The sequence below is a fragment of the Mchenga conophoros genome, linkage group LG2, assembly GCF_057382185.1.
Source record: "Mchenga conophoros isolate Kocher_MC1m ecotype Shallow Benthic linkage group LG2, M_conophoros_male_GT1.1, whole genome shotgun sequence".
Taxonomy (NCBI): Eukaryota; Metazoa; Chordata; class Actinopteri; order Cichliformes; family Cichlidae; genus Mchenga; species Mchenga conophoros.
In genome coordinates this window covers 21,485,362-21,507,810 of record NC_140527.1, presented here as the reverse complement: position 1 = coordinate 21,507,810, position 22,449 = coordinate 21,485,362, and the positions used below count along the sequence as shown (strand labels likewise).

Here is a 22,449-nt window from a genome sequence, read left to right as displayed (position 1 = left end):
TGGAAAGTGAGGATAAGTAACTCTGAGACCTGCAAGTCAGGTTGGCTTGCCTCTGTATTAACTTGGAATAATGCTTATTTTCCCTGCTGGATCTTCCTGATTGCAGCTACCTGTGCTGGTTTTTAGTCTATATATCGTTCTACCACCACAGCCTTATAATAATATACAAGCACACACAGATACACAAGTTATTTGCATTTTTCAAAGACAGGAGTCTTAAGCCTTTGTGTATAGGATAATTTACTTTTTTTTTTTTTTTGCCTGTCCTCTTTGGCTCTTTTGCCATCAGAATTGTTGTCTAAAGGCGAAGAAAGATGCCCAACGGATTTACTTTACCAAATTGACTATCCCAGCCTTGCCGTAATGGTCCATTTGATTCACCTTTTATTGTTTATTTTATTTTCACTTGCTGAATACGGGACAGACTTGACTGGGGGAAAGAAGGGGAGAAAGAAAGAGGGAAAGAGAAACAGCTGAGAAGAGGGACGGGGGAGAAGGGCAAAAGACAAAAACCAACAGAACGGGCAGAGAAATAAAATGCATATATCAATCACCTGGGTCACCTGCTGAGAAAGAAAAAAGAAAACAAGCAGAAGAAAACGAGAGCAATACAATAAACAACATCACAATGATCTATGGGAATATGACAGTAAATACTAAATATTAAACATTATTGTGCAGCACGTAAGATCGCCAGCGCACAGTGTGCTTTGAGGTAGGAGCCAAAAAGGGTGTAGTTTGTGGGTGTGAGCAGCCGTGTGTACACCTGTGAGCATGGACGCGTTTGTTTTTAAAAGGTTCCTTCATGTAATGATCTGCTAGAGGGTGTGGGGGGGCCACTGCCCCGTCCACCAGGGCATGAAGCAGGTATGGAGGAGATCAAGACTCCAGACATCCAGAGGCCCCCAGAACACAAGAGACCAAGGAAGACCAACAGAGGGGCAGCCGCGCCACTGTCCCAGAAAGAGCTGAGGAGAGTCCCAGATGAGGGGTCACTCAGTAGCCGCGGAGCAGAAGCCAGGGGGAGTTGCAGTGACGTGCCCGTGAGCTCCGCCGGCAGCCAGCTGTGCCTGAGTGACCGAGCCCCAGGCCGAGAGGCCTGGGGCACCCCACCTCCGAAGTGGCCCGAGCGAGCCCCAGGCTCCAGGCCCCGATAAGGAGCCACCAAGGAGTGAGCCGGTGTGTACCTGGACGCCCATCCCTGGACACAAAGAACCGCCAACGCACCGATGTCTGAGGGCGTTTGCCACCGGCAGGGGAAGTGGTGGTAGGGGGAGATAGGCCTCCAAACCTTGGAGGGCCTGAGATGTCCCCAGAGAGGTGGCGCCTGATACCCAACCTGACATATAGATACAGACATACAGGCACACACAGACACAAACATCCATTCCCACCCTCATGCTCTCATATGCACTTACTCAACACTCAACCAACGTGTACACACAATCACACTCCCCAAGCGTACTCTACGAACCGGGTCTAGGTACCTTTGCCCTTGGAGGGGGGAACTGCACCCAGACCCAGGTGGTGTTACCCTTTTCCCTGCGGTGGGGGGAGGCAGACCGCCCCGACTCCGCAGCAGCAGGGAGGCCCCACACTCCAGACCGCAGTCCTCCTCCTGGCCCCCCCGCTCCAGCAGGCCGCAGGGAACGGGGGTGAGAGAAGACTCCAAACCTCCCTCCACCCGCTCATTGTAGTGTTGATGCATGTGTGTTCTAAGGTGCATTTAAAACCCAGGAGGGCATGGAGCTACCTGCCAGAGAGCAGCAGGTAAGCGCATAGTCCCTCCTGCTAGCCCTCAATGTCTACGTGTATTTAAAATTGAGAGGTGGGCAACGACGCCAGGGGTGGGGTGTACACCCTGATGGTACTTTGGATTCCGTGTATCGTGCCCACCCCCAAGATCCTATATGTATGTGTAATGAGAGTGTGAGTAATGTGAATGTCTAAGTTGTGGGATAAAATTGAGGCAGAGGCAGCCAGAAGGGGACAGAGGGGGGGGGGGGGGGGGGGGGTAGCCTCCTCTGCACCCTGGTGACCCTACTCCAAGGCCCTGCATGTGTGGGTGGTTGTGGTGGAGCGGGAAGAGGGAGGCAACTGGAGATGGGGAGGGAAGGAGGGGAGGGGCAAGTGACCCCTCCCTGGGGCCAGCTCCCCCGCTGACCCCAGTAGGCACCCCCATACTCCGCAACCCGCACTGGGCCAGCAGCGCCGCCTGGCCCCACAGAGCCCGGGACAGTCCACCCAACCCCACCACAAAGAAAACTGCACCCACCCCACCATCCACTCATCTTCCAGACTACATAAGACAATAGATAATTTACATTTTTAACCCTTCAAAATGTATGTTTTCATGTGTTTATTAAAAGTGAATCAATCAGTTAAACCAATCAAATACATTTTTTACTCCAAACTACATTTTGTTCACTCAATTACCACAAGAGAGCGCCGTTTCTTCAAGAAGCATGGCTAACCAAGAAAACAACCCTACCGAGTACTCTGTACTGAGTACACAATATACAGGACACATATTTTCAGTTCATTACAAAGTAATTTGTTTCTATACTTTATAATAATTACATAAATATAAATTTATGGATTCCCATTCATTTCAAATGGCCCTTTTGACAGGAACACCACAGATGTAACAAGGTTGATTAAAACACTCAAAATTCAATTCAGTTCAATTCAATTCAATTCAATTCAAAGTGTTTATTGTCATATGCACAAAGGAAAAAACGTAATTTCTTTGTGCAATGAAATTCTTTCTTTGCTGCTACACACCAATGCCCAGTTAGGGAAGTCGGCATTGAGCCGAGCAAGCAAACACGTTTGCCTCGAGGGCACCATGATGAATGAGAGAGGTGATCATCACTTTTATATGTTTGAGTGCATAGTGTGGAGGATGCCATAAGGCCTTGAGGCAATTAGATGTAAAACACAATATTTATCAGCGTTTTAAATTGTAAATCAGTCAGATTTGACCTGAACATGACAGGAAGGTTGGAAAGAAGGAACTGACGGTCAGTCAGAAAATTGCTAAAACTTTAAATGTGTCCACCAATGCAGTCGCAAAAACCATCAAGTGCTATGAGGAAACTGGCTCACATGAGGACGACCCAGGAAAGGAAGACCAAGAGTCACCAAGAGGAAAAATTCATCTGAGTCACCAGCCTCAGAAATCTCAAGTTAACAGCAGCTCAGATTAGAGCCCAGATAAACAATGAGTCTGAATTTTGAGATCTTTGGTTCCACCTGCTGTGCCTTTGTGCAACACAGAAAAGGTGAAGATGGTCTCTACATGCATGGTTGCCACCATGAAGCACGGAGGAGGAGGTGTGATGCTGTGGGTGTGCTTCGCTGGTGACACTGTTGGAGATTTACTCCAAATTGAAAGCATCGTCATTCATTTTGGTCTTCATTTTGGGTGTCATGGTGTTATTAATAGGGGCAATCATGGCTCAAGAGTTGGGAGTTTGCCTTGTAATCGAAAGGTTGCCGGTTCGAGCCCCGGCTCGGACAGTCTCGGTCGTTGTGTCCTTGGGCGAGACACACCTCACCCGTTGCCTGCTGGTGGTGGTCAGAGGGCCCGGTGGCGCCAGAGTCCGGCAGCCTCGCCTCTGTCAGTGCGCCCCAGGGTGGCTGTGGCTACAATGTAGCTGCCATCACCAGTGTGTGAATGTGTGGGTGGATGACTGGATGTGTAAAGCGCTTTGGGGTCCTTAGGGACAAATATAAAGTGCTATACAAATACAGACCATTTACCATTTATTTGCGTACAGACATACATACACACGTTCTCTCTCTCTCTCTCTCTCTCACACACACACCAGACAGAATGTGGTTGTGGTTTCCTGTACAGACATATGTCTAGTTGAAGAAGTCAGCAGATTGCCAAGCATATGAGGGGAAGTTGAAACTAACTCAAGTATTGTAATGATTAAGGAAAAAATAAAATTAATGTATTAGAACGGCAACATCAAAGTCTTGATTTCAATCCTGTAGTGAGGAAACTCACCACTCACACCAGCGTAACCATAGCTTGGCTCCTTGTAATAATCAACCAGACACACCCTTTTCTCCATGTTGTCAATTGGGATAAAGACTCTTTACCCCACCCGACAACAACTTTTTTGGCACTACTTTACATATTCTTAGAATTGAGATCTTTATGTCACTCCAAAGAACTAAACACTCCTACTGGTAAGTATTCATCGGTTGCACAATGAGGCTTTTTTTCTGCAGGAAACCTTACTAAATCATGTGTCAGTGATTCATTTAAATACTGTCCTCCTGAAATGTTGTACTCTAAAATGTAAACTGCTACAAATACACATGTTATAAGGCCCCCTGTAAAAAATATCTGCTAATTAAATTATTTTAGTATTTCAGTAGTCTGTCGATTATTCTATGAGATCTTTGAATCATCAGATATTTTTTAAATGCTCTTATTCATGAGCAACAGTAAATGTTCAACAGAAGGCAAAAGAGAAGTCTTTTAAAATGAACTGCTCGTCGTTTATTATTTTAGAGACTGCAGTATTTGTAATTGTTTAACTGCATACATTAGTCTAAGAGAAATAAGCGGTTTTAGTGAATTTATTAAATAGATGTAATGTCGAAAACATAACTTTAAAAAGAGCTGCGTACACGCTGGTCGCGGCAGTGAGCCCAGAGAAAGACTACAGGCGAATTAACGTCGGAGCAAGTGGGCAGGACCCGAGTCAAACTTTTTTCAGCTTCCAGGTGAGCGACTACTGCGAGGAATAACGGTGATTGACATGTGACCTGGCGGTAAATACGTTAGAGGATTACCTAGGTAACCAGACCTCGGAACGCCCGCGAGCGGCCAGTCGTCGGTCAGAGTAGTCACTTACTTTCCTATTTCGTTTGGTTTCTTATTCAACCTTTTCAAGACGTTGTTGCGCTAATGTTGTCTCCCAACGAGAGATTGTAATATGTGCATAAATTTAATTAAAGTATGAAAAAAAAAAAAGAGTAGTCACTTACAGCCGCTTACTCTGCGACACTGACGTGCAACGAGCAGTCGCTTTCAGTGCGCAGCTTAAGGCTTTAGTTGATATTAGTAGGAGGTTAAACAAATTCCGACAGCGTTATATCTACCGGATGAGTTCGATTTGGTGTGACAGTGGTCTGAGTGTGGGTGGGTGTGCGTGTGTTTAGAGGAGGATGCAAGAATCCTGAATTAATCAACTTTCTCAGATTTTAAGCTTTGACGCGATGTTTCCTGCTGCAGAAAACAGTCACTCTGATGGTGTAGATGTTAGTAATGAATGAATAATAATAAACAAATTCACTCTCCAACCCAAAGGCCCCAGGACAGCAGCTCGGGGGTTTGCCCCATGGATATATTTCAAATTTGCCGCAGCTGGCTTGAACACATTCTATCAGAATCTCTTATCAGGTTACCCCAACTTGACAGCCCTCGCAGCAAAACTGTTGTGCATGTTCGGAACCACGTATCTTTGTGAGCAAGTTTTCTCTGTAATGAGCATAAATAAAACAAAACTGCGCTCAAGGCTCACGCACAGGCACTCGAATCACATCCTGAATTTAGCTGCTGCTCAGGATGTGAAGCCTGATATTGATGAGCTGGTGAAAGCTAAAAGATGCCAGGTATCAGGAATCAAATAAACTATGCAACCCCACTGAAAGTGCTGCATGAGACACCCTGATGTAGTTCTGTGATCTGTGATATACTGCTGTGAATCACTAAAGCACTGTGTGTTTGTGTGTTCTTTGTCCTCAGAATTTTCAAATAACTTGAGATGTTTTATGATCAATAGCTATGTTGTGCCTGTACTATTTTGAACATACTGTCCACAGGCTCTAGATTTATTTTTATGTTGATCATATTAAAACAAAGAAAACAATCTGAAGTTGTTGTTTTTAAGTTATATATACAATGATTTTACCAGTCCGCCCCACTTGAGAATAGACTTTTCTCCATGTGGTACCTGAACTAAAATGAATTTGACACCCTTGGTCGAGCACAATAGTGATGGGATTTCCGGCTCTTTTTAGAGAACCGGCTCTTTCGGCTCCGAACCGGCTCTTCAGGTTGTTTTGTTGCTTTAATTAATTTATTATTAACAAAAATATAAAATTATGCACAAAAGGAATTACTAATGCAAAAAAAAGTGGTTTCATTTATATATGTCTCTATATAAATATTTATGGTGGCCCTTAGAGACAAAACAAGTACAAACTCCAAAACACATTTCTAGCCTGAACTGAACTTCCAAAACAGAGCTACCTAGATCAGCGGTCCCCAACCCCCGGGCCTCGGACCGGTACCGGTCCGTGAGTCGTTTGGTACCGGGCCGCAAGAGTAGAGGCTCAGGTGTGAAATGTATGGTTTTCAGGGTTTTTCATCGGTTTTCAGCGTCATTTTGTTATCGTTTTTATTGTTAACTCTGTTTTCCTGGGTCTTTTCATGTGTGTTATGAATAAATCTTCTTTTTTTCGGTACCGGTACTAGTTTTATTTTGTTGTATTTATCCGCGACACCTTAAAGGCCGGTCTGTGAAAATATTGTCGGGCATAAACCGGTTCATCGCGCAAAAACGGTCGGGGACCGCTGACCTAGATCACTTAAATTACACAATTGAAAGCATATGTGTGTTGTTTGTGTATTTATGCACAAGCACTCATATATATTCAAATAATAAAAAAAAAAAAGTTCATTTACCTGTTACGACACACCAAATCCGGTCGTTGGTACTTCCTGGCTTGTGTAGGCACTACGTAACAAAAGCTCAACACTGTCCCTAGCATCCTGGAGCACTTCTGTTGTCTTTTGTACGTGTTTTGGAGTTTTTACGTGCTTCTGAGTTTTTACGTGTTTTGAAATTTGTACGTGCTTTGTCTGTAGGGGCCATCGTAAATATACTTTTATTTATTCACTCCACATAAAATAATAAATAAATTATATAATACAAAAAACAACTATTCACATTTCAACTTTTAACTATTTAAATTTTCAGCTTTTTCCTTTTAAACAAATTTAAAGTGAAACAACACAAAACACTGCAAATCACAACACAATTAAATATAAATTAAAATATGAAAACAAAAAGAAGATGCACATTCTCTGTCATATGGGTCTGCATGAATAAACTTTCTGAATCCTTTATAATCCACAACTGATAATAGTTGTAGATGATTACTATACCTTTCTAATGTGACGTTGTTGTCCCTGCCTCTCTCTCTCCCTCCCGCTCTGTTCCTGTGCTACTGCCAGTGTAACTACCGCCCCTCCCCCCTCTTCACAGCGCAATGGCGTGCAGAGTGAAGCAGAAAAAACGTGCAACAGAGAGGGTGAGCGAAAGAAAAAAAAACCCCACAGCTTGCGATAAGGAGCTGGCTCACGTCATTCACGGCTCTAAGAGCCGTTTCGTTTGCGACCGACACATCACTATAGCACAACACCTGGAGCTAAGGGGGCAAAACAATCGCATGAGTGCTGCTGTTTGACTGAGGAAGAATAAAGTAGTCGTGGTAAGCCAATCACATGACCACTTAAAGACAAAGACACTGAAGGAAACGGTTTCCAAGGCCTAATCCGTGGATCGACTTCCTCCGAGGCGTGGACGTCTATCAGCAGAGAATGTCCCTTAGTCTGTAACACAGTCAAATATATTCTCAAGTAATATTCAAGCATGCCATTCAGCGTGTTAGTACGAGCTCGGGAGCAGCTTGGGAGAACAAGAAAACAGAGACTGCTTCAGATTGTCTTCCCAAATTGACTCAACTTTATTCACAAGTATAACAATTTATATAGAGGGTAAAATTCATGAGACAGCAGATTATCAGTTTAAACCAGTACAGACCAAGATAAGGCAGCGTCTTCATGCCCATGGGTGAAGAAGCATCCTTTGTGTAGTGTATCAGTTCAGCTACAATTGTGATTATCTCAGCGACATATTTTCAAGGCACAAAACGAAGAGTTCTTACATTAGTAAAATCTGAAACAAACCATTTGGCCTTCAACAGGCGTCTAAAAGATTAAGAAACTAATGTAGCTGAGGGAGTGATCTCTGTGGTATTTCAACCTTGTACCAGCCTGTGATTCTCACACATCAATTCTTGGGTCAAAGAGAAAAATAACTAAAACAAAGGGGCCTTATTGAATGACAGAGTTTTCCTGCATAATGTCACTATAAAACAATATCCAGTAAATGCTAACCGTAGTGCTAAAATACCTAACAGACACAAAGCGATATATACCAGTTTATAAATATTGTTTTTTGTCTGATTTTAGATCAATTGTGTTAATACAGTATGTCAAAATGAAAACATAACTGTAAATTCAGACACGTGAGGATGTGCTGAAAAGACTGATACCAAACAAGGCAAAGTAAATCGTTTTTAAAGGTGAAATGTGGAGGGAAAATCAAAAGTAGTTAAAAATGGCCGATTATACCCTGGACCCCAGAGGGTTAAACGTTATTTTTAAAGTAACGCAATAGTTACTTTTCAAGTAATTAATGACTTTTAGAATACTGTAACTCAGTTACTAACTCAGTTACTTTTTTGAAGAAGTAACTAGTAACTATAATTAATTACTTTTTCAAAGTAACTTGCCCAACACTGGTGGTCATTCAGTGGGTTTTTCAGGGGGTCAGAGGGCAAGAGGGGTGAGGGGTGGATTCCCATTCATTTTCTATGGCAGTCACTTTTGACCGGGAACGCCACAGATGTAACAAAGCTGATTAAAACACTCAAAATTCAACGAAAGCGGTGCTCATCGCTTTTATATGTTCAAGTGCATAGTGTGGAGGATGTTGTAAGGCCTTGAGGCAACCAGATGTAAAACACAATATTTATCAGTCTTTAGTTTGTAAATCAATCAGATTTGACCTGAACACGACAATAAAACAAATACAAATGCAACAAACTGTGACAGCATCATCGTCACTGCCGCTTTATATAAATAAGACTTTATTTACAGATGTGCGCCTAAATAGGTTTCTATCCTTAGTTGGCGACAACTGAGTACTACGTAGTCATGGAACAAATGACACGTCAATGTAAAAAATTTGCCTTTTTTATAATGTGAGGTTAGCGTGTGTGACCTGAGTAAAAATCAATCAAATATTACGGGAGTGGCTTCGGTACCAGGACGGTCCTGCCTATACCAGGTTTAGTACCAATCGGACTGACTGTAATTTTGACCCATAAAGTGCCCATTCCAGAAACACAGATACAGTTTGTAATTCTGCGTCTGTACAGCACCACAGTGCATTTTAAATAAATCAGTCGAGGTGTGATTGAAGCACAAACTTTCAGCTTTAACTTAAGTTGAAGTGGGTACTTCAATCATATCAGGTTTCTCAGATTTAGAGTCTGCCGTGGTTGTGTGCACAGGCCAAATTGGAAAAATTTAATATGGTGTTTAGCGCTGCTGCCTGACAGCAACATTATCATTATTAATACTGTGTGAGTTGCCCTGCATATGACAAATTGTCTCAGGGTGTTTAATCCACTGAAACACAAACAGCATTGTTCTAATAATGTATATCCTACTACAGTAAACGTTTTTGGAAAAAGAATTATGAGGTGAATAAAACCTCAGCATGTATCAAAATGTGCAGAGTAATTGAATGGGGACAGTGTAAACATCTTAATCCCTCCCTGCGCTTTTGTAAAATTTACATTCTTCATTGTGGACCAGTAAGCTAACAGCGGACATAAAGATCATATTGAATCATTAAAATGATTAAAATAGAAAAACTCTTCATCGCACTGTAGTAAGAAGCAGGTGTTTAACATCCACTTTGTGCTTGAATTTGATAAGATTTCCATACGTCCAAAAGCTGGTTAGAGCTGTGCAGCAATGTTGTTATGACAGAAGTCCAGTAACAGTTGTCCGTGTCTGATGGCTTCCAAATCATAAACATATCATTACGAGGAGGATCTGTCAGTGGAATACCCAGATGTTTCATGCACAGTCCCACATACACATCTTCAATGTAAAGAGCTCTGACATGCTGAGCAGCCTCCAGTATCTTCCTGGTTAAATCCAGAGAGAACACATAGCCCAGTCCAATGGCATAAGTTGGATAGACTGACTCGGGGAAGGTGGAAAACGGCAAAAACCATTTAGAGTTTTGGTCTCGAAGAACAGGAGCAAACCTTACCACGTTTCCTGTCATGTAGAGATGTTGAGGGGCCTTTAAAAGCATCCCGACAAGGTTGTGCACATTGAGGAACGTGTCGCTATCAACCTTCATGGCATAGGAGGTCTGGGGGCAATGGGTGCTGAGCCATTCAAACATAAGCATTGTTTTGATGGTGAGGTTATGGTAGCTGTCCAAGAAGTCACTCTGGAGAATGTCACGATGGTCCCGGCTTTCACGTAACAGCTGAGAAAGTGAAATTGAAAGCATCATTTAATAAATTAATAATTAGTAATGATTCTTCAGTTAACTCACTCATTGATACAGCAAACATGATACATGTTTGGTAGAGTGGTCTGAAAAGACTAAATCAGATCAAGCCACATCGAAATCTTATAAGTAAAGGAAGTTGTGTTTGTACTGGATTTTCTTTGGCTGCTTGGAATCTGATCCTTCTTTCCTTCCTCTGCTTCGACTCTCTTGTGACTTTTCTAAATCATCTGGTGTAGCTCATTCACCCTGTACTATGTATTCCTGATAATAACAAGAAGGGAAATGTGTGGAAAGTTTACTACAATGGACTGAAGCCACTCACTTGTTCTTCAATGGTCTCTGCTCCATTTTCCTCTCTGGACTGTCCCAGTATGAAGTAGTGGCTGACCACTTTGCCCTGCACCGTTGTTACATTCCCCCACGTGCTGCGGATCATGTGACGAGCCTCTCTGTTGTGGGGTGCAACCGGGATCATTAGAACCAGGAATGGGCTTTCCTCCCGACATCTGTTCAGTTCATCCAATATGAAATGGTACTCGTGTGGGTACGCCACAGTGTACTGCAAGGAATAATGAGACTGAGATCTGTGCAAGCAGAGAAGGCTGGTGATTTTTGTGCATTGTACTTGATAATACTAGATTCATATTTTCTATTTGAATTTTGCATCTTTTCTAAAATGAGCTTCAGAATGAGAGATAAAATATGTATGTTTTTAAAAAAGAAAGAAAAAAATTAAAGTTAATCTTCTCTTGTCCAGATCTGACTTGGCTGTTTGTGCTGTCTGTGAAAACTAGTATAGCAAATGTACATAACACAGTCAGCGTTATTTAAGTTTTCTGTATTAGATGGGAGGAGCTGTTAAAATAGGTCATGTAAAGCAGGAAATCAAACCAAACCAGGGCCACAAACCAATACTGACAAAACCCACTCTATGTTGAAAATACAGAAACCAAGTCTCTGATGTTACAGCTGAATAAAATGACAACCCTTCATTACAAACTTCCCATATTTCTTCTCTGTTCTCTTGTTCAGCTTCAATTTTGTCACCTCAGTTCTTCTGAAGTGACGAGGAAACTAAGAAGTTGTGACTGAGGCGAGGCCGACCTCAGCATAGAGCTTGTACTTCTCAAACTCTAGTGCAGGATCCTTTCCTAGCAGACAGGTGCTCTTCCATCTTCCATGCTATAAATTTTGTTTGACCACCCCATTTCAGAAAATTAGAGAACCCTGAGCTGCCACTAATAAAACATATACTATGTGTTTAATTAGCTAAAAGAAATCGTTGATACGTCACAGTCATAATAATTATGAACATGTATTTCTTCAAATATTTTAAATATAAATGGATAAAATGAGATGAAGAACATCACGGTAACACGACTACATCATGATGACTTTAACTTAACTAGTTAACTAGTTTCAGTTCAGAAAAACATCGAACAACCAACTGATCACTTTTGTGACTAATTTGTGGAGATAATATTGTTAGTGTTGCCTTTGCACAGATTATATGGAGGCCAGTGAATATACTTACCTCGTCAACTAGAGGAGGTACACTGTCGTGAGAGGTACTTGAGTTTGGGGTGGATGTCCTTGGGTTTAAAGACCATGATTCTTGGAAAACGGAGCTGTAGATCACTAAAGTCCCGACCATGATCAAAGCCGCCACATACCACAAGCATCTTCTAAATTTTATCCACGGAGTCCTTTCACTGCAAAGAAGTTAAAGTGATTAGTATTTATCAGCACTGCAGAAGCACTTAAGAGTATCCAGGGCAGTTCATTTGTTCTGCATTTTGTCATGTTACAGCTGATTCCAAAATGAATTACATTCATTTATGTTTTTGATTTTTTAATAAATTTGCATGTACTTGGGGTACTGTGTGTACAATTTTGAGGTGAAACATGATTTCCATCCATTTTGGAATAAGGCTGACACAATGTGGAACAAGTGAAGGGCTGCGGTGAAGCTCACTGTTGCTGGGCTGAAATGAGAAAGCACTTTGACTTTTGCTTTCACATCAGACACATGCCACCACTCTAAGAGTCACAATGTTTTTCCACCCTGTGGCACTGCTGTGTGCGCTTTATTGTGGACTTAACACAAGTTAACTAAGAATTTCTGCTAAACTCTATCAAATTCTACAAATTACAATAATTGAACTGAATTGAGAAAAAAGCTTAAACATACCTTAAGTTTTTTTTTTCCAGGTTATTTAACAGAGTGTGTGGTACTTAAAAAAAACCTCACTTCCTGTTCTCAAGTCAGGGCTCTAACACATGGAAATATGCATATGCATGTTTATCTATTCCCAATATTGTTACAACGACACAATTGTACACAATTCACATGTGACCCACCCGTCACCACACAGCTGACAACAATCCACATAAACTAATTACACTATTTTGTTTTTTACTTGAATTTTATAGTTTCAGATTTAGAGATAAAATATTGATATATATATATTGTTAGGGATTTAAAAAAAAAAAAAAAAAGAAACAAACAAAAAAACAACAAAAAAAGAAAAGTTAATCCTTTCTCATGCAGATTTGACTTGGGTATTTATGCAGTTTGTGAAAATCGGTATACCAAATGTACATAATGCATAGTCATTTCACTTAATTAGGACCTGTAAAGGAAGAACCAAAACCAGACAACAATAAATACTGACAAAACAGAGGTTTCTACATTGCTAAAGGCAGAACAGAAAAGAAACCCAACTTCTTAAGGCAGGAACCAAAACTTTCTCTGATGTTATAGCCTATAAAACGGCAACCCCAGAATCATAACTCCATTTTCATTCTCACAATTACTTTTTGTCAGCAGATTAGACATGTGACCAACCCATCTCCAGACTGGTGACAACAAGCCACCTAAATAATATCTGGTCGTAAGCTAACATTAATGCAGCTAATTTCAGTATCGAATGTCCTAAAAATGAGACTTCCCCTTCGACAAACATTTTAATTGTATTCTCATTTCATGAGAGTTTATTCACAAAGTGTCCAAGTCAGTTTAACAGACTCATTGACTTTGATGTTGTTTTACATCCTCCTCTAGAGTAGATAGACTTGGACACCCTGCATATTGACAGCTGAGGTAAACAGGTGATTGACAGCCTACACTCACAACAGGTCATAGGGCGATTTTGAGGTAAAAATATTAAAATATTATTTAACTGACACATATCCTGCTTTTACTCCTGATTTATTTCCAAATGTTGAAATCATTCAAATATGTTTAAATTTAGATGGCACCCCATAACAGTCAACGTGTATAAAGACAGTGTGTCTTGCAAACATCACATTTTATTTGTTTGATATCTGTTGGCTGACTAAACTGTGTTTCTCTTACAGTGGTCACCAAAGCTAAGATTATGCAATGCAGTTGGGAAGGCTAAGAAAACAGATCTGACTGCAATCTGTAATCCACTGACATCTGACAGTGAGATTTTACACACTGTAGCTTCAAGCACAATCAAATTGTGTCTAGATTCAGATGAATTTCTTTTGTGCAAATTAAAAAATATTGTAATTACATTTAAAAAAAACAAAAAAACTGTCTTATTTATTGGGACATCAATTTTAGGATGCTTCCTTTAATTGCATGATATAACTAAAAGTTATCCTTTAAGCACTGAGTGAAGTCCTTGTCATTTGTTAGTCTTTTCTGTGTATGGCAGTCAGACAACCACAACACTTGCAACTTCCTTGTAGACTTGCGTTTTGTGACCACAACTATTTTAAAGTTTCCTGTTTGTAATGTAGAACCAGATGACGCATCAACACATTTTCATTTGAAAGTTATCTATACATTTCTGAATATAATTCTTTAATGTTATATGAAGCCCCAGTGTGTCTCAAGAATAACTTATATTATTTGGGAGTTTGCAAGAAGTCATCAACAGCAGCTCAAACAGTCTTATGAGTCTTAGGCTATAAAATCTTGATAACTACCAGGTTTAGTGTACTAAATGGGGAACATCAACAAGCTTGCAATAGCAGAGTTACAACAACCAAAAATTGAGGAAGTTACTGTAAGTGCACAAAATATATAGGTATGTGCCACCTGCTAATGTCCCTAAAGGCATTTATTCAGTAGTTAATCAGCATAATGAAAGCAATGTAAAAAGACTAATGTGACACCCTGACTACTCCTCACATTTAGCTCTGAAGTGGATAGAAACAAAAAGTCATCTGCAGATGTATTTTGGACTTTTCAGGCTAGTCATTTTTAGTTTATAACTGAAACTAAGGTTATGTGGTTTAGCAGTGTCTCACTGTCACACCTCATTGCTGACAAGTACTGGACGAGTACATATTTATGAAAACAAGAATTCATTCCTACATAGAACCACTGCTCAGTTAAAGAAAACGTATTTGCTAAAATCCAGAAAAGGTTAACAACTGTATATCGTTTATCATCTTTATCACTTATGTCTTTTCATATAACTAGCAACAAAAACAAACAAGTACACAGCAACAGACAATACAGCATTTCCGTTACATGTCGTGTGGCTCCTTCAAATGAGAAATTATAACAGCTAAACACAATTTGAAGGGATCGTTTTTGAACGCGTTCTAGCCTTTCCATTCGAATCATTAATCTGCATTTTATAAAGACAACCAGAGACATGGTACAGTGTTCTTTTACAATATTTGGTTTACAGTGTTTGTATTACAGTCTTTGGACAGCTTGTGCATGACAAAATTAACTGGGGAGCAAATGTTTAAAAACATGTTTAAATATATCACTTACAAAACAGGTAAAAAACATATTTTATATTTTTTTTTATAAAAATAAAAAAGGTAACAAAATGAAAAAAAGACAAATTCGATAAATGTTAAAAGTAAATAAACATAATGCAGTAGTTTTAAATAACATTATTACTAGAATATTATTATAAAAAGAGTTTCAAGGCATTGAAGCAACAGCAGCTACAGAATGACTTTTGCCTTTGCTGCTGTTTGCTATCAAAGCCTCAGCAAAGATTACAGTCAGTAATTAAAAATGATATATTTATACATTGCTACTCAAGATGTAATAAGTCTAACTAATCCATGTCATAGCTGGACATAATTTCCTATAAGTAAAACATTTTCCATTTTAGGACCACAGTGTGCCTACAGTCTGTTTCACATTTTTATGTCAATATATTTGAAGTAAAACAAAGAATTAGACTTACCCTTTGGAAATGGGGAGCTCTGACATTTTCGGGAGGTGAAGAATGGATTATTTGATCAACTTCAGTAACTTATGTAAATGCAGAAGTTGGCAAATGAGCTCTTCGTGTTGATCTGCCTGTGTGGTTTGTGTTGCACAAATGGGTCATGACACGCTGTGAGCACCCTTAGACAGATTCTGCTCTGATGTCATGTCCTGACAACTCTTGATTATCTGTGGATATGCTTTTAGTGTTTGTGCGTGTTTAGGCACAACATGACTTAACATGCTGTGCATTCCTACCAGTTTGAGTACATATTGCCCCACTGCAAAAGCAAAACAAATGAGATCTCATATTTTTAAATAGGTTTCTCAAGCAAATGAAAGTTGATTTAAAAACAAAAATTATTCACAGGGACAGTGCCAGTCTACTTTAAACATACAATAGTAAGACAGATCCTTCAAAGCTCTGACTAATCTCTACCCTTCAATTTCTATCTAAAGGACTGGAGAAAGTGGTTTTCAGCATAGAAGTGTCATGATTGTTTGTATGAAACTGTTTGGCAAAACTAAATGCTAGACACTAAACACTAGGAGCATGGAACGCGAAAGCCGAAACATGAAACCTGAAACATCAGGCGGGAGAAGAACTGGTTAAAAAAGCTGCAGCACCTCTGTTAACAACAGAGGAACAAACAGCTCCTCCCCCATTGCATCTATTTCTCAGTTGACACAGCCACACACACGCCATCTGCTCTGTCAAGCCAACATTTTCACCTCCCCCGTCCATTTTTTTAGATGTCAAACAGAAAAATCAGAGACAGAGGCAGGTCAGGACAAAGCAAGGATAGCGGTGGAAACTGATACAACTGCAGCAGGGTTGCACACTGAGTGTGAGACTGCACTGAAAGGAAAAAAAAAAAACCCCAATAAAAACAAGGTGGTGTGTTTGCAGTTGTGCGCCATAAACCTCCTCAGGCAGGACTAAATGGCAAAATTGCAAATTGCTCCTGTACCTACAGAGACAGGAATGCATGCACCATGTATTATAAAACTCACTGGGGCCTGACACAATGTATGAAAGGCAAATTTTGACAAAAAAATCCACAACATTGCTGCTCAAACATTTTTATTGGGTTGAAACAGGTCATGCGGTCTCAACCTACAAACTTGGCGACCCTGATAAACCATTTTACAAAGGACTGGTCACCCCACATATGTCAGTGGCTAAACCACACACAGGGAAATGGGGGCCTTTGGGCAATTTGCAGTTAAGTGTGACACAGACTGGGAGCCATTCCCAGGCTGCACTGGTATACAGTGTTTACCATTGCTGGGGTCATATGTGTCTTTGCTAAACTGTACAACCCTGGCAACAAAAGCAGCACACTTAACGGGGCAAAACCAAAACTGACAACCTTTTAAAGTTACGCTAACCGGGGCAGAGGGTACTTGCTGAAATCCCAGAAATCCTCAGTAAATAAGGTGGTTCTTCCCTGAGCGTGTGTCAAACCAACACACCTTTATAAATGATTTGTCACCAAAAGTATTTTTCTGTAAATCTCTGTTATCTAACCCTGATAACAGTTCTGTTGCTCGCAATAAATCAATTTATGAAATAAAACATACTGAGAAAATATTGCTATGTTTATTGGAATAAGCACACAGGTTTCCAGCTACTTCGGGCTCAGCTAGCTTTGGTTTTGCTCACTGCCCTAAAAATCGTTCGGTTAATTAAGTTCTCTAGGAGCTTGTGCCATCAGGTTTATTCTACACACTGTCAAGCAAAACTAGAAGCTAGTATAGAAGAAATTCCCCTCTCGCCCCTGGGAGCGGTCTTTAAGTTCAGATCCTCTTGTGACAACAATACTTTCAGAGGAAAACACAATGAGATGGATAACAACAAAATAATATCTATAAAATAACATCCGCACTCTTGGTCTTTATCCTTCAAGTTCAGGTCCTCTACCAGAGGCCTGGGAGCTCTGGTAGATGGTCCTGCGCAATATATTTGCTGTTCCTAGGACTGCACTCTTCTGGACAGAGATCTCGAGTGTTATTCCTGGGATCTGCTGGAGCCACTCGCCTAGCTTGGGGGTCACTGCACCGAGGGCTCCGATTACCACTGGGACCACTGTTACCTTCACCCTCCACATCTTCTCGAGCTCTTCTCTGAGCCCTTGGTACTTCTCTAGCTTCCCGTGTTCCTTCTTTCTGATATTGCTGTCATTCAGTATCGCTACATCTCTCACCACAACCGTCTTCCTCTGCTTGTCCACCACTACAATGTCTGGCTGGTTAGCCATCATCAGTTTGTCCGTCTGTATATGGAAGTCCCACAGTCCCACATTGAAAAACCCAGACAGATAAGAGATAAGCCTGATGTATTAGCAGAAAAATAAAGCATTTTGTAAACTACAATGTGGTAGTGTAGCATAAACAGGAGGGAAATTATAGAAAGGATCAATAAACACATTCTGAAATGTAAGCTATTCAGCACTTTTCAGTAATCTGAAGAAATCTCTCTCTCGCTCTAACCTGTCCTCATCTGTCCTCAGACCTTGTTGTGGCTCCTCTGCTATCCCATATGGAAAAGAAATAGAAAAAACTTATAAAAGACTTGCATCAGATGTGGCCTACTTCATATAGTGAATCATATAAGGCTCATATGATTTACTCATGGAAGTGGCCACTTTCATATATTGTTTTAGTATCCAAAACATACAAGTTTCATTTATATAATTTTTCTAGGGATCTTATATCTGTTTTCATTCTTGTATGCTTTTCACACAAGACAGATACAAACTTTATATCTTTATATAAGATTTATATAAGATTTATATATATCTTTTCCATATGGGATCAGTTATCCAAAGCACAGTTAAAATCATGTACTAACTAGTACATCATGTAGTTAACTGTTTCTCAGTAAGAGTATCACACACATATCTGTTTCAAGGATAACATTGGAAAAAGCGAAACTGGCAGTGTTGCCTCGGAAAGCACTCGCGCAGACGTTCAGTGTTTATGCCATTGCTTCCCTGCAAGTAAAATAAATGTTTATTAAGGCTGTTGTGTTTTTAACATGTTTTAATACTTTGTATCTTGTTCTATTTAATCTGAACAAGCCCCTAAAAACAGTCAGTGATCACTGTCGGCCTCTCTCGGTTTTTATCACCATTGTTCATTTTAAAGCTCAGTTTTTAAACCCTTACAAGGTGGAGATGAGCAGGGGAGAGTAGTGGTGGTGGAGGCAAATAGAGAACACGAGAAAGGAAAAAATGTGAAAGAGAAAATAAAAATATAACTGATAGCTGATACTACTGCTTATCTTTTCCCCCACTTTCTTCTATCCAAATCAGCAGAGAAGTGATAAAAAGAAAGATGATCTTTCAGTCTTGATGATTGCAGCACCCAGCAGCACAGCATAGGTGTTGTGGGGGAAAAAAGCAGTGATCATTTCGATGTAAACTATGTATCATTTATTGGATGTGACTGTTACTGATTATCTTGTTCAATATAGCGAACGGCTCTTGGGGGATTTGCACATGGCGTCACATGCAAAATCTTAACTGACTGTCAGACACTCAGACTGAGTGTCTTTTTATTTATTTATTTATTTTTTACTGCAAATGAGTTAAAGTGTTATTGATCTTCTAAATAGCACTTAGCTGTCCACTGCTGGATCAACTGAGAAACATTTTGCCTCTTCCTATCTCAGGATAATGTGGGCGTACTTGTAATAATGGAGTCATAAGATTACCAAGAAAATAAGCTTCTGTTAGGAATGTTACCACAAACTGAACAAGTATTACTGTAATGAGACAGAATATGTAGCCTTATTCAATAAAGTGAAACCCAAACTACTCTTCACATGTAACCCAGAATGGAAACGGATGCATATTATTTGTACCCTTAGGTCCATAAGTTGTTGTCACTTAATGTCAGATACTTACACAGTATTACATACATTTACATACAAACATTACATTAAAATACATTTAAAAAAATGTTATTACACAAATAGTTCACAACAAGAAAAAAAACATGAAGTAGATCTATTTGAAGTCAAAAATAAAGGCACATAAGTCAGTAGTTTTACTAATATTATTACTTTGTTGTAAAATGAAGGGTTTGTAGGCATCATAGCATATCCGAGTAAATATTACGGTCACTATATAAGGGGGTATTATATTTGTGCACTGCTACTCAACCCATTAACTGGCTGTAATATGCCCTGCTATGGAGTGAATCATCCAGACAAGCTTTCCATTTAAAAACCACAGTGAGCCTTCAGCCTGTGCTATACTTTCACATTAGCATGTTTGAAATTAAAGGAAAAATTAGACCTACCCTTTGGAAACTGTGTTCTCCGGCATTTTCAGCAGGTGAAGAATGATTTCTGGTATAAGCTTTGGTACAAGACAAGATCGGAATAATTCCTTTTTATTCTGTAGCATTGCGCTTGTAGAGGCTCAGACCAGACATACTTCCTCATTGAGACCAGAGGCTCAGACCAGCCACAGACCACTGTGAAGAAATATCAGTGGCATTGTAATGAGCTGTAAAGATCAACTTTACCAGATATGTCTGGATACGAGCTGGAGCATTTCTTTTTACATAGATTTACAGACACCTTGTCTTTTTTTAAATTTTGACTGATTGCTATCTAAAGCAAATATGGAAGATACATCATGAAGAAAAATACAAGAATAATAAAACCTTTAAAACTGCTTCATAAACAGTCACAAATAAAAGCTCTTAATTAAATAAACAGTGGAATCGATGGAATACCTACCTCCCAACCCTCCGACTTTTTTTTGTTCTGCAATTGCTGAATTGATGTAAGTTCAATCAGATAAATCCAAGGAAGGAAATCCCAGAAAGCTGATTCTGTTCATCTGGCTGTTGCATTTCAGTAGTAGTGACTTCTTCTGTTTTCTGGTGAGACGGAACAAATGAACAGAATCATCTTTCTGTGAGTTGAGCAGTGTTTCACAATAAGAGTTTGTCCCACTGATTAGACTCGACGAGACTTTTAATGTGAAAAAACTTTATTGCAAACAAAAGAAAAAGCTAGCTAGCTCATAAGATTAAGTGCACCCCCCACCCCCCATTTAAATCAACAATTAAACTAAAAGATAAAAAAACTTATAGTGCTTCACCATAGAATCCATATTTAGCTATACTTTCATGCAGCACTGTATTCTATGCACATACAATTGGCTCGTGCTCATGACTGATTTAGAACAACATTTTAATCTAACGTGCCATTCTGTGCATCTGGGGAGGAAGCTGAATACCTGAAGAAAGCCGCACAGGCACAACGATTACTGTAAAGTACACACAGAAAGGTCACAGCTGGGTTTCAGCTTCAGTACATGAAAGGAACTAATGCGTGAGAAAAACTGATGCTCACATTTCTATTAATTAGAAGCTGATAGCAGCTTCAAGTTTTAGACTGTAATTCTTTTTAAGTACGAGTATGAAGGAGGGTCACATATTTAATACTGCCTGGGATTTTAGCGGCATTATTAAAAGAGAATTGTCATGCTTTCTAATTCTGCAATCACACTGTCCGTTACAGTTTCAGTGATGTGTGCAGTCATGATAAAAAAAGTGCAACCTCTTTCAGTTCTAAGTTTTTATGTATCAGGACAAATAAATAGTAATGTCGTCTGTTTCTTGGCAGTTACTAAAAACGGAACCTTAGCTGAACAACAACATAGAGTTTATACGCTGTGTCATTTATCAGACAGAAATGAAGCCAAAATTCAGAAGCAGTTTTACTGATATGCTAAAGCGTGGCCAAAATGCATTTCCTTTAACAGTGATGATAATGTCTGAGGTTGTCTGCCATGTGGGATGCTTGAGAAATAGATTTGTAACGCAGTCAGCTTGAAAAATAAGGAAGTATGTAAATTTGTCAGACAAGTTCTTGCCTATACTAAATAAAGCTGATACATTACTGCTCTTATGTACATTGAATTCCAGCAGTTCACGGTGCTGATTTCTGACTTACATAAGTAAGTTAGCTTTAGGTAGAAATTAAGAATATATACTTTTTACTAGCTTCGTTTGCTAGCATTTGCTAGCTTTTACTGTTGGTTACTACATGGAGAAAATAAAAGCTTAGTTATTGTCAGAGTGAAAGCAGGTGAATAACAACAAAGGAAACAATGGAATGTCACCAGTATGAAGAACAGTGCACCAAATTGTGCTGAGTCTGCTGAAAGAAGTAGCCACTTGTGTGTGAGCGTGCACTGTAGCCCACTTCAAACTTGAATCAAATTCGAATGCTCACCTACATCAATGTTTTGAGTCTGGCTTGACAGTAAAGACTAGCTATCCTTACAGATACTCAGAGAGAGCTGTGAAACATATTGTTTGTGCCATTTTGAGTGAAAAGTCAATACATTTGAATCCTGTTTACAAGAGGTAAACTCCATGCATATAACTCCTCTGCACTCCAGCCGAAACTGTAAATAAAGTATCTAAATAAAGTATGATAAATAAAGTATCATATTTGAAACTAAGGTTTGAATCCTGACTTAAATCTGACTTCTGAAACAATTTCTGTGTTGAACTTTATTGCTGTTGATAATAAATAATAACTGTGACTTCTTACTGTTAGCTGTCATGTCAAACAAGGTAGTATTTTTATTGTCTTTGTCTCTTAATATTGCATTTTATTTTGTTTACATTGTTCCAGATGTGACAGGAATGTGCATCATTGTTCTGGGAGGCCTCCTTGTTCTTCGGAGTGATGACCTCCATAATGTCTCCAACACTGGTACGTTTTTACTGTTGCATTTCAAAGGGGAACAGAGTTGTGGTGAAATTTCCTTTTGATTTGCGGGTTTTATT

General features: G+C 39.7%; 1 protein-coding gene across 2 annotated transcripts; it reads right to left on the bottom strand.

The window, feature by feature from the left end:
• Window positions 1-7,752: 7,752 nt before the first annotated feature.
• LOC146581886 (beta-1,3-galactosyltransferase 2-like) lies at window positions 7,753-20,511 on the bottom strand. 2 transcript variants are annotated; one of them, XM_085287859.1, is made up of 5 exons: window positions 20,381-20,511; window positions 19,936-20,112; window positions 11,950-12,127; window positions 10,738-10,974; window positions 7,753-10,388 (listed from the first exon to the last, which is right to left on the bottom strand). In XM_085287859.1, exons 2-5 carry the CDS (start codon window positions 20,040-20,042, stop codon window positions 9,789-9,791), a joined length of 1,122 nt encoding a protein of 373 aa, XP_085143985.1. In that variant the 5' UTR covers window positions 20,043-20,112; window positions 20,381-20,511; the 3' UTR covers window positions 7,753-9,788. The 2 variants fall into 2 exon arrangements, with proteins under 2 accessions (XP_085143985.1, XP_085143986.1); XM_085287860.1 differs by lacking the exons at window positions 19,936-20,112; window positions 20,381-20,511 and adding an exon at window positions 15,605-15,766.
• Window positions 20,512-22,449: the final 1,938 nt, after the last annotated feature.

What these genes read in the sequence shown, in the direction of transcription:
- LOC146581886 (XM_085287859.1), bottom strand. Translation starts at nt 20,042, where the DNA reads ATGCTACAGAATAAAAAGGAATTATTCCGATCTTGTCTTGTACCAAAG. An exon ending in GAGAACACAGTTTCCAAAGG is followed by an intron (nt 12,128 to 19,935) that starts GTAGGTCTAATT and finishes ACTTCTTTGCAG; the next exon opens with TGAAAGGACTCCGTGGATAA. An exon ending in TACCTCCTCTAGTTGACGAG is followed by an intron (nt 10,975 to 11,949) that starts GTAAGTATATTC and finishes TATTCCTTGCAG; the next exon opens with TACACTGTGGCGTACCCACA.